Here is a 15,231-nt window from a genome sequence, read left to right as displayed (position 1 = left end):
TCCCCGCCCGCCGCTCCCCGCCGCCGCCGCCGCCGCTCTCCGCGCGCCGCCCCGCAGCGCCAAGGGCCGGGCTGTCCGCGGCCCCGGCGCGGAGCCGCCCGCGGGCAGGGGCGGACGGCAGGGCGGTGGGCCCGCCGGTCCCCTCCCCCGGTCGCCGGGGTCCGCGGGGCCCTGGCTAGGCCGCTGCGGTTAGGCTGGGAAACACAGATGCCTTCCCCGCTCCGTTTTGAGGTGGGGATGGGTTCTCAGGGGATGATTGTGGAATCGGAGAAGGGTTTGGGTTGGAATCATAGAATCACAGAATGGTTCGGGTTGGAAGGGACCTTAAAGATCATCTAATTCCACCCCCGTGCCCTGGGCAGGGACACCTCCCACTAGACCAGGCTGCTCAAAGCCTCATCCAGCCTGGCCTTGAACCCCTCCAGGGATGGGGCATCCACAACCTCCCTGGGCAACCTTAAAGATCATCTAAATGGCCCAGGTTGCCCAGGGAAGCTGTGGCTGCCCCATCCCTGGAGGTGTTCAAAGCCAGGTTGGACGGGGCTTTGAGCAACCTGGTGGGAGGTGTGCCTGCCATGGCAGGGGGTTGGAACTAGATGAGCTTTAAGGTCCCTTCCAACCCAAACCACTCCATGATCTAGTTCCAGCCCCCCTGCCATGGGCAGGGACACCTCCCACTAGACCAGGTTGCTCTGGGTCACCCTGTTTCTGTGACAGTGGCCACCGGCTCATACATCAGCTCACGTGGGAGGGGATTCTGCCCCTCTACTCCACCCTGTTGAGGTGCCCTGCAGTGAAATACTTATTGATAGTTTGATAGTAAATGCAACAGCGTTTTACAAGATTCCATGGCAAGGGACACTTGGTTGTTTACTGCATAGAGGACAAGGTCAGACAGAATTGTCAGGGAGACCCTCCCGTTGAGTCACGAGGTTCAGAAAGGACCCCCTTGCTTTCTAAACTCCTTCTCAGAGAGGAGTCTAGGTGCGGCTGGATCCAATCCTAGTCCCAGACTTGGTCAACGGTTTATGTCTAAAGGATTACATAGGTGCAATCAATCCATTCTATCACTTGGCTAAGATTTCAAAGTTTAGCATGCTATTAACCACTTACCGAGGATCTGTTGTAGCAAGGAAGCTCTTAACCTCGAGGAGTAACCTTGAGTGGGCATCCCTGCTCAAGGGGAGGTCCTGGTGTGCAGCCGCTGCCATGCAGGAGAGCTCAACAAGTGCTGGGATGTCCACTACCTATAGAGTAAGATGATTGACCTATAGTCGTATTTGCAAAGCAGCAAGACCTCTAGGTCCCCATTCCAGACAGCGTTTGCCTACGTTGCCATCCATCCCTCAAAGTCCAGGTACAACCCATCCCAACTCCCACTGACGGTTATGGCTTGAGCAGGAGCCAGGGAGGGGGGAAAAGGGAGAGGACACCGCCACAGATGCACAGTGTGATTCCATACTGGCAGTGTCAAAAGGATTGGCATCAATCCTGTTACTGCTTAATCTAGTTTTTAATTTTCTGTACACAGTGGATTTGCTGCTGCCATCCGCCATGCGGTAAATCTGCCGTAACTCCTTTGAAGCCAATGTAATCACCCAAGGAAGGAAGACGTCTGGGCTTGTGGGTCCAGCTGAACAGATCACGTTTGCTGCAGGACACAGCAATATAATGTGGCATGGATAAATGAGGCTAATTACAATGGGCTTCATTCTGAGCCTCCACCCACCAAGCACCACAGACAGAACAACAGCATAAACCGCCATCATTCATTGGGAGTTTTATATGAATTTAAAACTGAGAGAAGGGCCTGAAGTGTAAATCTCCATGTTTTAAGAAAATACACCCTGTGTAATATGGACCTAAACCAAAACCAAGGGTCAGACGAACACCAGCAGGGCCAGGGGCACCTGAATCCACGACAAAATGTCACGCTGAGGCCTTACCTCAGCCATGGACAGAACCGTGATGAAACGAGGTGAAATAAGATGTTCACGAACTGCAGCCAGGATTCACCTCTAGGCCAGGCTCCCGTTTCCATCTCAGTTCCCAGACCTGCTCGAGTTGTCAGCCACAGTCAAGAGTATCTTTGCATGAGCAGAAGTCTGACTTATTTAACACAATTATCACATGCTGGGGGGTGCTGAGGAGCGCAGAAAAGGAATTAGCCCAGCCAATCACCTTGGTCCAGGAGAAGGGGCAAGGTGACCTCTTGTGGCCTCTGTTTTATGTGGTTTCATAAAGGTCAAATTGATACAATTTTTATTTTCTTTGGTTCTTCCAGCATAGATGAAAGTGTGTGGATGTTTCTGCCTGCGCGTGTATGCACAAGCTCAGGGATTAGCAATTACCATCCTCTTTAAAGCTGAGATTCATCACTTTCATTATAATAGAGTCTGGATGCCACTGTGTGAGTTGAAAGCTGGTTGGATTTTTCCATTCAAAACAGATCTCAGATTTGTATGAGAGGGCCAGGGATTTTTCTGTTGCTCTCCCTGTTTTGTTAGTCAGTTGAGTTTATACTGGTTTAAGGCTATCGGTTGTACAGACGGATATTGCAGTTCAGTATTTTAGAATGATGAACAAAGATTTTAAAATGCAGAAGAGTCAGGAAGAACATCTGCAGCCTTTATTATCACTCTCTCAGCCTATTTTTGTCGCTGTAGCTGTTATTTACCCTTGCTAAGTGGTAGCTGCACACATCTTTTCATAGGCAGGATGAATGCGAGCTCGCCCAAAACGTCTGGGCTGGTTTTTGCGGGGACTTTGCCATGGCTGTTGGCAGAGCAGCTTCACGTGGGGTAGATTCGCTGTAGGTCGGGAACATCAGAGCCTTCAAGTCGACAACCCCAAGCTCACAAGTAATTCCGAAAGGCCACTCACTACCCCATTGCTGTGTCCTGGGCCTCGCCCTCTGAACTTCTTGCCCCAGAGAACGGTTTGAGTGGGAAGGGACCTTTAAAGGTCATCTAGTCCAACCCCTTGCCATGGGCAGGGACATCTTCAGCTCAGGTTTGATCTTCATCAACTCATCTTCAACATCAGGTTGCTCAAAAGCCCCATCCAACCTGACCTGGAATGTTTCCAGGGATGGGGCATCCATCACCTCTGCAGGCAACCTGGGCCAGTGTCTCACCACCTTCAGCATAAAACGTTTCTTCCTTACATCTACTCTACATCTTCCCTCTTTTTGTTTAAAGCCATTGCCCCTTGTCCTGTTGCAACAGGCCCTGCTAAAAAATCTGTCCCCATCTTTCTTATAAGCCTCCTTGAAGTACTGTACATTTTTCTGTGGAGTTACGCTCCTCCTCTGGCACTTTTAACTCTTTTAATTTTCTGAGACGCGTATCTGACCCAGGAGGCAACTGAAGCTCCCTGAACTGTGCTAGGAATAGCCCAAGGGACCAATTCTCATTAGAAGTTGAGAAAAAACACCCAAACAAGAAGTCCAGCTCGGGCAGTTTCTAGTGGCAAATGCTAAGGCAAGGCCACTTGCCACAAGACGGCTGCCTGTAGTATAACTCAAGAGCCAAAGAGCAGGCGAGACGATAGAGCCCAGGATTCGAGAGGGATCTCCTCTCTCGCCACCACAGGCTGGGCCACCTCCGGTCAGTCAGAAAACCACAGACAGGGACAGAAGACGGGAGGCGCGGAGTCCCGGGGCCGCTCTCCCGGGCCAAACCGGCGGCCTGTGCCCGGGCAGGACCGCGGTCGCCCAGCTGAACGGCTGCCGTTCGCCTCCTCTCGCCGCCCCGGGCACTGAGGCGAGCGGGGCCGGGGCCGGGGCCGGGGCCGGGGCCGGGGCCCAGCTCCGCGCCCCGCCACAGCGACCCCGCCGCACCGCCTCAGCTGGCCGGGGCCCACACAGCGCGGCGGCGGCGGCGGCGGCGGAAGCGGGCGGCGCTGGGCGGGCCGCCGGCGGGAAGGGGCGGGAAGGCCGCCCGGCTGCTCCCCGGGCCCCTCTGCCCCTCCGCCGTAGGGCCTTAGGCAGGAAAGATGGTTTCTCCCCCAACCCGATACCTAGTGTTCTTTCAGTACTTTGGCACTAAATATAGGTAGGTGCCTCAGCTACCTCAGCCAGGCGCGTTGGAAGTCAACCAGCGACTGCTGCGGCCCTGAGGGGGAGGTGGTCAGCCGTGAGGGAGCGACAGGGAGAAGGTTGGGGAAAGGATGGGTGGTTTTGGTGAGGGGTAAATCCCTTGCTGAGTAGGTGAGAGCACGCAGAGAGCTGCTGCTATGTGTGTTAGGAAGGGGATGGTTTGGGCAGGAAATGCATTAAAAGGGCAAAGAAGAAAACATCAAAGGACAGAGGAGGCGGCAGAATTGTGATCTCGGGCTGTGTGTGGGGGGGGGAGGCGAGCGCCTGGGTTTCCTGCAGCGGTGGTGGTTTGTTGGGCAGCTGGAGCTTGGTGGTTTGGGTACCTGCGCTGCCCGAGAGGTGCAGGTGGAAAGGTCTGTGGGCCGAGTCCTGCAGGAGGGCAGCTGAGCTTGGGTTTCCCCAGGCCTTAAACATCCCACATGTGTAGCTGTGCTTGTTTACATTAAAAAAAAAAAAAAAAGTATGTGGGAGAACTTGCGCAGCCTCAGCTCATGGAATTGTGCCTATCTTCATGAGGTTTTTACAGAATAATACCATGATATGCCAAAACCCACACTACTTTTGCAACACGTGGGCGGTGTCACTGTGAGTACTGACCTAAATTACTCCGAGTAGTTACTGGTAGGTTGGGTTTAGCCTCAGGATGTATCTCTGTGCACTTCAGCAGCTTTTGTGCATGGCTGTGACTTCTGTAGTAGAGAAGGAAGCTCTTCACACGCCGTCTCTGTGGTCTTCGAGCCCCTTGATGATATCCACAGGGCCTGCAAAAAACAGACCTGCAACTGGCAACCAACTCCTGGCCCTGAAATCGTTTTAACTGCAAATTATTTTCTAGTGTAATTTGTCTGCCTTGTCTCCCCTTCACGTCCACCTCCATCCGAAGGGCTAGTCCAGAGAGTAACATTTGAAGGAATATTTTTATTTCCAGCCTCCTTTCTTGCAAATAACTGCTGCATCTGTTTTCCTGTCCCTTCATCAAAGTGTTTGGTCCCTGCAAGTTCCGTAAAAAGATCCAGGTCGCTCAATAGCAAACAGTTTGATGACTGTCCCCCATTAACTTCTAGATGTGTTGGTGGACTCTGTGTCTAATCCTTGGGTCAGTAACTATTGTATTTGTTTTGCTTTGCAGTGGGGTTATGGAGACTTTGAATGATCAGTCAATACTTGGAGTCCAGAATTATTTGCAGGTAGGTGCTCGCAAATCATATTGTCATTAAAATGAAACTTCTAGGGTCACATTGTTGAGCTACAGATATTATCAAGGATAAATATTATTTTTAAATTAACACACAATAAGACACTTGTATAGTGCTAAACACTATAATATTCAAAATAGTCAAAGTGCCTTAGAAATGACGGCAGTACACAGGTGAAAGAAATAGGTCAGGGTGAAGTCAGAACCGTTAAGATCCTGATCCTGAAAAAGATGTGAACCCTTCAGTGAGACTTGAAATTGAGGCATCCGAGTCCAGAACTATGATTCTGAGAGTCCCTGCTCAAGTGCTGGCCCACCTGGATGTACTTGAGCATGTGAGCTTCATTAGCTCTTACAGCTTTGCCTCCGCTCTTTCTTAGAACTGCCTCAGTTCTGAGCAGGCTTAGCTTACCTGCTTCCAGTTCCTATCTAAGTCCTTTATGGGTTTAGAAACTAGATGCTGTGTCCTCCCAGGAGAGGATGTCTCTGACAGACCTTTTCAGACATGGAACAAAGCACAACAGGATATCCATTGTTCCAAAGGAAAAAAAAAAAAGCTTCGTTTTCATTCTTCTGGAGTTCGTCTAATATGGGGGTGAAAAAAGGTATGATCCTGTGATCACTGTTGTTCCGGTGCTGCTGCCTGGGATTTCCCAGAATGTAAGAACCGAAGTGCTGTTTGGGTTTGGAGTGAGTGTGCAATAGTAGTGCCAAAGATGCACTGTTACACTAGCGAGTAGAAAGTAAGTCACTTGCACAGGGGAAATGCTCAGTACACCTGAATGTTTGTGTACCTAATGGTAATTTAATTACAAGCTGCTGTTGAGCTGCCTTTGTTTGGGCAGTGCTGGTGAATCCCATTTTCCTGTGCAGGGCAGGAATCAAAAGGAAGCTGCATTATTTTCCTCTCTTGCCTTAGAAGCACTGTGTAGTTTGAAATGACGCTTGTGCCCGTTTAGAAGATAGGAGATGGCTGAAGAGGTTGAAACTGATTGCTTAAGTCAGATCATGCCTTTTTGTTATTCTGTTTGGTTCGGTCAGACTGTCTAACCTGAGATCGCAAGCTGTAGCAGTTTGAAGGTGGTGTGCCCACCAGGCTTATTTGTGATAGTCTGCACTCTGCCTGCATTAGCTGCATACAGTCCTGGTGTTGTGCAGGAGTGGAGTTGTTGAGGAGCTGGTCCAGGAGCAGACTCACTGTCCCACCCAGCCACTCCATGACCGTGGCCAACACGTTTCCACTCTGTGCCTTGCTTTACTGAGTGAGGATGAGGGTTCTTGCATGCTCTTGCTGAGCGGTCTACAGGAGGAAAGTGTGATGAATTATGGTTTGAATGAGAGTTCTCAGGGTGTATTTGTATGGCTTCTTGCCTGAGACCATTGTGGAGAAAGTGTATAAATATTGTGCAAATCTTGAAAGAAGAGCCCCAAAGGACTTTCTATCTCATTTATCTAATCCTCTGAACCATCCAGTGTCTCAGCTCCAGGCGCCGGACTTTGGGTGAGCCCAGCAGTTGTTTTGCATTATCCGAGTAACTTTGTTTTAATAGGCGAATGGGTAGGATGGGTGATTAAAGGAGAAAAGAAGAAGAAAAAAAGAAAAAGATAAACTTATTTGGTGTTGTCTTTTCATAGTATCAGCACTTTGCAGGCCAGTTCTGGGATATGTGCTTTGCTTTCATGTGGTGGTATTGATGCTGGGCACTGCTGAGCAGGGCTGTGTCTATTAGAACCACATGGGAAGTCTTAAAGCAACTTTAATAGAAAACTTCTGGGGCCTGTAGGAATTTATCTTCCTCCATTTCTGTGCAGCCTTGAACTTCACAACTTTCCAAAGCCAGGAAGGCAACTGAAGGGAAGGGCAAAATTAAATCTGTAATGAGATCCTTATTGTATTCTAAATATGTTCAGACATTTGTTTGCAGTTACAGACAAGCAAATAACCTGTGAGGTGTAGACCTTGTGTTTTGACAACTGTGCCGTTAAAAATGTAATGGACTGGTGTGTGAGCATGTACTGCAGCCCTCTGTGTGATAAGGGAAAATTGCTGGACTGGGTCTGAGCAGAAGGCCTGTCTCTAACCCTTTGTCCTACAGGACGTGGAAGCTTTTGTAGTCCTCAGTACTGCTATGTAAGGGAGCCCTGGGGCTGTCTGAAGGAAAGGGAGACTTCTTTTAGTTCGGGGACAGATGTAGATATTTGAAAAAGCTTTTAAAATATCTTTGAGGGGGTGAGCTTTGCAGGCAACGCTTGCTTTCTTTCTTGGAGACAACATATTTGTCTTGAAGCGCTTGGAAGCCCAGCTTGCTAGTGATGGGTCCAAACCAAAATTCCAGACCTTGCTTCCCCGGATTGGGAAGTTTGAATCCTGTGACTTGGCTCCCTCTGGTTCCTTGTGGAAACTTAGAAAATGCAGGACTTCACATTCTAGTCCCACTTCTTACAAATGTCCCCACTGTAAAGGAAGATCTGTGTAGCACTTTTTGCTAAAGTGAGTAGCTGTTGCTTGTGCTAACAGGCACCATATGCGAGGCCTGTGAGGATGTACAGAATTAAGTTCCCTTTCATGTTTGGTTTGAACCATCTCCTGAGTGTGCTGTTTCCCATTGTGCTGGTAAATCCTGCCCGAAACTAATCTTCCCCACACGAAGCTCTGCTTTGGCCAGCAGCCTTGTGCTAAGGCCAGATATTATTCCTTGTGAAAGGAAAAGGGGGAGTAGGAGAGGAGAGAAAGAGAACATACACAAACTCCTTCCTATGCAAGGCAGCTTTGGGACAACCAATGTCCCCACCTGAGTCCAGCCCCCCCCACAAAAAAAAAAAAAAAAAGGGACGAGAGAACAGAAAATAGACCCAGAGAACTGTCATCTTCAACCCCTGTGTGGATAATAATTTCAGTGGCATAGGAAATTGCTTTGGAAAACCTTTCTTTTAGCAGAAGCCACTTTCTCAGCTGTTTCTTCCTGGCTTTCACTTCAACTTTTATCTATTCTACTAAAAATGAGTTAGATTTTTAATTACTTGCAGTTGACATAGCACCTGTTGAGTCAGCGAGGGTGTGATGACTTCCAACCAGAAGCTTGCACGATATTATTTATTAGACCACAGCAACTTATAAATTGTGCAGCATCCTCAGTAACGCAGTGCAATCCCTTGTGTCTGTGCCACTAACACCATTATGCATGATGAAACCAGTAAGCGGTACAGCTGCTGTGAAAGTGAAATAGACGCTTATTTTTCCCAAACATTCCTAATGCACACTTGCTTTTCAACACACCCATCCACAATTGTTTTCACAGGTTCCTTTTGTGGTTCCCAGATGGTCTGTAGAGGTAGATGGCTGAGTCTTGAGGATTTTTTTATTTAGACTTCAGGGAGAGAAGTGGATGAACTTTTGCTCTCCCGCCATAGGTGGTATACATTAACGGGCCTGTTCTCCATCTTGCCTCTCCAGCATTTGTACAGAGTGAGGAGAGAACAGAGCTGCGAGTAATAATAGCAATTTGGAATGTGGATCCATATCATTCTGGCACACAATGGTGGAAATTTCAGCATGATTTAAAATATGGAAGTGCTTAGTGAATGAAACCTGTTAGTAGAACAGACCCACTAAATGCAAGTAATACTTTTCCCTGCAGGACTGGTATGCAGGGTATTAGAGGTATAAACTGACACCCTGGGATGCTTATTGCTTCTCCAGAAACATGATCGTCTGGAACGACTGTGACTCGGGAAGTAAAGACTAAGTGAAAATGGATAAGATCTGGCTCAATGAAAGGCCTCTAGCAGGTGCCAAGCCAAGATTCCAGTGTTTGTAACACCTGCTAAAGAGAAGGATATTTGCATGCTCTGTGGCTTAAAGAAGGGAGCAGAGACCTGTGAACTCTGAGCACATGGGAGGACAGTCCAGCTCCTTTATTCCTGTATCTTCTCTACTGCTTTTTAGCTGGGTGCCCGTGGGTAAAGTGCTTAACGCCTGCCTCAGTTTCCCCCATAGGAATCCTTAGATAATAATCAACAGGGTAAGGATCTGGATTAATAGCAGTAAAGCCTTTTGAGTTCCTCAGATGAAAGGCCTGCTTGTTTTAGGGTCTTTTTTTTTTTTGTTCTGAAAGGGCAGGAAAAACTGGTTGCTATCCAAGCACTGACTAAATGTAAATAATGCATCTTTTTTAACGGATTAAAGTATATATGAACCAAAGGAAGAAACCATCATCTGCCTATAGGCTCAAAGGACATCTGGATGGTACAGATATGAGACATTTGCATAGGTGAAGTGGTCGTTTCTGAATTGCCTGCAAAGAAGTTCAGCAGTTCAAAAATTCTCTTTAAGGAGATTAATTAGGATGGGATTTAAATGAAATGTTAAAATTGAAACTGGAGGCAGCAGTTGATGATATATTATCAATTGCATGCCTGTTAGGCTGGAGGAAGAATCCACAAACAAAGCTTTCAGCTTTCACAAACTGAGATTTGCTGTTGATGGTGGTCACATTCCTCCTTGGATGCCCAGCACATATATCCTTCAGTCATTTCTCTAGAGAGGTGTGTCTGGGAGAAAGTTAAATTGCGCTGGAGAAAGGCAGCTGGGAAAATACCATTTGTTGGACTGGTCATTCAGTCCTGCACCTTTGTGGATTCAAAATAACCAGATTTGCCTTGGAGTCTGCAATCCTCTCCTCCTCTCCTGTCGGCTCTGCCACAGGGCTCAACTCCCGCTGGCAGAGGAGAAGAGATCCAGTGTTCTGTTCAGATGCAGTGATTGAAATGGGATGCAGTGTGGGATCCAAGGAGCGCTGCATCCAAATTTCTCCAAGCCCAGCACAAGAAAGGAGGATGTTTTCCGTGCTCTCTCCTGTTCTCTCTCTCCCTCTACCGCCACCCAAAAGTGTGCCCACTGGCTGGTTTTTGCCTGATGAGAAAGGACGAGGAGAAGAAGGTGGAGGAAAGGAGGAGCCTGCAAAACCTGAACATACCTTTGCAGAAACTTTGCTCTTAAAATGCAGCTTCTGCTTTAAGATAAATTGCTGAGGCACAAGCCAAGGTCTACTGCAGAAAACTATTTAATTTCTGTCTGCTTCTCTCTACATAAGGGTGATAAATAAAGATTTTCAGTGTAAATTGTAACCACATGTGAACCCCAAATAGAAGGATTAGGAAGAGGAAAAAGCTAGGGTCATTTCTGTTCTGTTTCCCAGGCCTTCCCCTGCAGCTCGGTTACGTTTTTTCCTTGCCTCCCTGTGCATTTTAATGGTATGTTTCTGAGAGCCCAGAATCCTGTCTGCTCAAATAGTAGGAGTTTGGAAGGTATTTGTGACTCAGCAGTTCGAACTTTATTGACTCTTGGTACCAAATTAAAATCTAATAAAGACCACTGCTGGGTTCACTACTCAGGAGGGGAAGTGGGAAAGAGAAGGAAATTTCTAGTTATTGATCTGGTTTTCTGCCTTTTTTTCATTGTTTTTCAGTCTTTCAGATATGCTTCACTCATTCCCTGTAACAAATTACATTGGATTTTCTGTTTAAGGGCCTGTCCTCGCAAAGAAAAAAAGTTGTATTTTGCAGTGCTCCAGCAACCTACTTTAACACCTTACTGTAGGTAAGACCTACTGTGGTTTTATCATTGCATTAGAAACCTTGGTATTCCGATAACTTCCTGACGTACCAGTGTTTGTCCCTTACCAAAACCTACCCTGGCTTAGCTAAACTTAGGCCAGTCTAGACAGACTCTTAAATGTATAGCATCTCATCAACTCTGTTAGCATCTCTTTTGCGCTCTCTCTCTCTTTTGTGTGTGCATCTTGATTAGAAAACACTATGCTAATGACTCATATAAAGGGTTTTACTTACTTTCCCAGCAGGAACTGTAGTAATTTACCCAGTTGTTTCTCCAGCCCTTTATTAGTGGGTAGAATGGAAAGGCAGAACCAAAGTGGGGATAAAAGCCAGCTGTGAGGAGAGGAACAGTTGGGAAAGGGAAACAACAATCCTAACCACAGGTGGGTTCTCCAGCAAATCCATGCCAAAATCCGTATGCAGAACCTAGAGGATCTCAATCACTGTCCTTCCCCTTGAGTTAATAGTAAGTTTCAGCTTGATGCAATACACTTTGCTAACTAATTTTTAAACTACTTTTCAGATGCAGTGTAATTTTGGGGCCTTTTGGTCCAAAAAGCTTGAACTCTGTGACTGTAAAACTTGAATTCTGTGATGGTATAAATTATGTCTGTAATTTTCTGCTTTAGTTTTACTATGGCAGAGGTCAGCGCGAGTGAGACATTGCCTGAATATTAAGGCAGCACTAGCTCCTGAAGAAAACAGTACTCTTGAGGATTAGCCATTCCTGCATTAATGCAGCTGTGGAAGCAGCCAATATAAGGAAATTCCATCTTGTGACTGCCGGTGGCGTGTGTTTGTCCTGTGGTTATTTGTACCTGCTGGGATAGCTCAGCGTCAGCTCCTCAACTACTGGTGTGTTTTATGAGAGCCATGTCTTGATTCTTAGATCTGTTTATATTTATATTTCTCAGTGGGACTAATAAATGCATTACATCAGTGCTAAGCTACTACTCATCTGGTCCCCTGGCTGCTCCTCTGCTTTCAGCAATTAGTGGAAGCACGTTGCCCTCTGTAGCCCTGCTCCCATGGTGGATGGAAAAGAACTTCTGCCTGTAGCAATAAGCCACGGTATTTTACACCGTCCTGGCCTGCACTGGAAGCAAAGGATGCAGCCTGAGCTCTTTCAGGTGTCTTGGCTGATGTAATTCAGACATCCCCGTGTGCGTTTTCCATCCCTTTAAGGCTTGGGTTCTGCAGCTCTTTAAGAGCTGCTGAAGCAATCTGATTCCAGTTCTTAGCAGTAAATTGCAGGGGTGGTGTCTGGGTTTAAATGCATAATTCTCTCTCCTCATTCCCACTTACCCAATGATATAAAGCAAAGGATAGGTAGGTGAATATTTCTTACTTTGTTTTGTCCGTGTAAGGTAGCTCACATGGCATTTTGGATGTTCTGTTTGAGGTGATTTCAGGACAAAAGTTGAGAAGCCACTGGTGCTAGGAGAAGTCCCCCAAACAGGCTCGTCTCTGTCCCTTTCTTTGCAGACCATCGTAAGACTGTCAATTACTTCTCTGTGTGAACAGTAAGGAGACACACGGTTAGCAAGGAGGAGGATGTTTTTTCCTAGCTAGCTCAAAGTGAGTCCAATATTCATTAATTTATCTCATGTTGGCTTTCAGAAGGCAGCGCAGAACCTAAAACCCATTGTGCCCATCAAGTTCTACATCTCCAGCCGAACAGATACTGGCGTCCACGCACTCTGCAACTCTGCTCACCTGGACATCCAGAGGGCACCAGGAAAGCCAGCTTTTAATGAGAAACAGCTCATCTACTCTCTTAATTACCACCTGAGGCCTGAGCCAATCCGGTGAGTTGGTGACAAGTCAAAATCTTTCATTTTGCCCTTGTTGGAGAAAGGAGGAAATGCAGTAGTGATCTCCCATCTTGGCCCACAAGGTGTATTTTCCCCTGTTAATGTGTTAGCAAACCACTCCCTTGCACGTCCGTATTTCTGCTACTACCAGACCCCTGGCACATGAAAGATCACTTTTATTCCACATTGTTGTTGTTAGGAGATCATCTATGAAAACAAGAGTTGTGAGAGATTGGGGTCACCATATAAATTTTGAATTCACTGGGATGACTGTAGTTTCACACGTGAGCCAGGAGATTAGTATGTTAAGTTTCAGTGGTGCTTATTTCCCCAAATTCCCTAATTTTCTTTATTTATTGAATTAGCACTTAGCAAAAAATTGGCTGCAGTGTTGCCTCTCACCTGTGTCTGCGCAAACAGATGAAGAACAAGGAAACAAAATTGCTGTTAGTGTCAGCATAATGTATTCTTCCCTTCCCATGTGATCAGCCGCTCTTCTTCCCTGCTAGACCAAAGCTACCACTTGACATGGTTTAGAGAAGTTACATCAAAAACTCCAGTTTGATGTTTTTGTAGCAAGACTTGATGTTTTACTCAATGGGATGGATAAAGTCCTTTTCATACTATACCCAACTGTTAATGACTAGGAAGAGTTGCATATGAATGTAGTGAGGAACTTGATACAACAATCTGCAGAGAGCAGAACAGACATTTCTTCTTCCTATTTTTGTCTGTCTTCTTGTAAGAATTGTTACTTCTTGCAGAGTTCCAGACTGAGCTTATTCTGTTTGAGACCTAGGTCTAAACGCCCACACTCAAAGGCAGAAAAAAATGATCATTAAACCAACAGTTCCTGTTAGAAATTTGCATCAATTACATAAGTAATTACTATACCCTGTGAATTTTTCAAAAGGTGGATTGAATTTCATGTTCTTTGCTTTTTTTCCCAAGCTGTTGTGCAGCTGTCAAACAGTTTCTGTGTTCTTCCCCAGACATGGGTGCTTTTTTATGGTTAAAGTGTAAATTGAATGAAACACTGGGGTTTTTAGACTAAAAGCCAGATCTGTGCTATGTCACAGAATCAACGTGCCATTTGCCAGCAGCTGCTTCACTGCGCTCTATGCTTTCTTGTGTTATTTTATCTTATTTGCGTAAATTGAAAACTTCAGTGTCTTTGTCCATACAGCATTTGGCACAACAAGACTTGAATCTCTGTACGGTTCCCTACTGAAGAGTGTGTCAGAGTACTTCAGTGTTTTGTGCAAGAAGATGGGTAATTTATAGGAGGTATTTAGGTGAGCAAAAGAACTTTGATGGAAGATGCCAGTTGGTAATTACTCAGAGGTCTGGCTTGCTCTGTTTCACTGTACTGCAGTCTTTCTGACCTCTGGTGCCGTCAACATAAAGGAAGATTATGGAGGCAAATTCCCCATGCCAGAGCAAGGGCCTGGGACAAAAAAGCACATCCCTCCCCACCCAATGAAGGGATTGTTGTAAGAGCAGCAACATTGCTATGAAGTACACTCCCTGTTCGCGCTTCATCCATTCTGCTTTATTTTCTAATCTCTTCTTTGTGAAGCAGGGCCTGACCCAAATGCTGACATAGCAAGTCCTGGGATTGGAGGACTGACATCATACTTGCATCTGTTCTTAGTTCTGCAGGGTTTGGGGAACGGTGAATCCAGCTCTAAATGTGCAGGTGCTCTAATAGTTTGGGGTCTGAGAGAGGGAGAGATGAATGATGGTGTTACTTTTTTTCCAGGAGGTCTTTCATGCATGTTCCACATGCTGTATGAAGCGAAGAGTGAGTTAGTATGAGTTGGTTGAAGCTGTGCCATGCTCTGCAGAAGGTGTTGATGTGCAGTTCAATCAGCTGTTTTGACCTTTTCAGAGCACATTGCAAACATTCAAACCTTAAGATGAGGAAGGAACGTGAGGAAAGCAATCCCAGGTGGCAGAGTCTTCTCTAGCTTTGACTACAGTGGTGGGCATTCAGTACCTCTGGGGAGCTAGGCCCCCGGGATCAGATTCTCTAAGGTGTTTGCCACTGTTTTTAGAAGCAACAAAGCAGATTGCCTGCCTCTGGTTGGCAGTAGAAATAGGCAGCTAATCCACAGATGTGACTAGAGGGTGACCAGCATGCCCTGCACATGCCAGTGACACCTGTAGTGCTGGGCAGAGTCTAGCTAGGTTGCAGATACTCTACATCTGCATTAACATTGTGTGAAACATAGGGTGACTAGCTTGTTGTTCCAGCACTAGCTTGCTTGAAGTAATGTAAGTGCCGTGTTGTTCAGCAGTCCCTGACACAACCTGCTCCAGACCTTACGTTGACTCAGTGTGAGGCAGAGATGAACAGAAGGGGTCAATTTTTGCTCCAGTGGCCATTCCGTCACCACGGGCTGTGTTGCCGCAAGGAGCGTCATTAGGTGGAGGGACTCTTCCTTCAGAGTTCTGCTATGTCATGTCTAGAGGGCATATTGACTCCAGGGAAGAAATTCCAGCCT

General features: G+C 46.7%; 1 protein-coding gene across 2 annotated transcripts in view; it reads left to right on the top strand.

Moving 5' to 3' along the window:
• Positions 1-3,909: 3,909 nt before the first annotated feature.
• Positions 3,910-15,231, top strand: part of PUSL1 (pseudouridine synthase like 1) — a 28,569-nt gene continuing 17,247 nt past the window's right edge. For both annotated transcript variants that reach the window (XM_074560755.1, XM_074560753.1), the window contains exons 1-3: positions 3,910-4,055; positions 5,229-5,286; positions 12,531-12,718. In XM_074560755.1, the coding sequence (XP_074416856.1) occupies positions 3,997-4,055; positions 5,229-5,286; positions 12,531-12,718 (305 nt within the window). In that variant the 5' untranslated portion in view covers positions 3,910-3,996. The remainder of the gene's footprint in view (positions 4,056-5,228; positions 5,287-12,530; positions 12,719-15,231) is intronic.

The sequence above is a fragment of the Larus michahellis genome, chromosome 16 (assembly GCF_964199755.1).
Source record: "Larus michahellis chromosome 16, bLarMic1.1, whole genome shotgun sequence".
Taxonomy (NCBI): domain Eukaryota; kingdom Metazoa; phylum Chordata; class Aves; order Charadriiformes; family Laridae; genus Larus; species Larus michahellis.
This window is presented reverse-complemented; position numbering and strand designations above follow the sequence as displayed.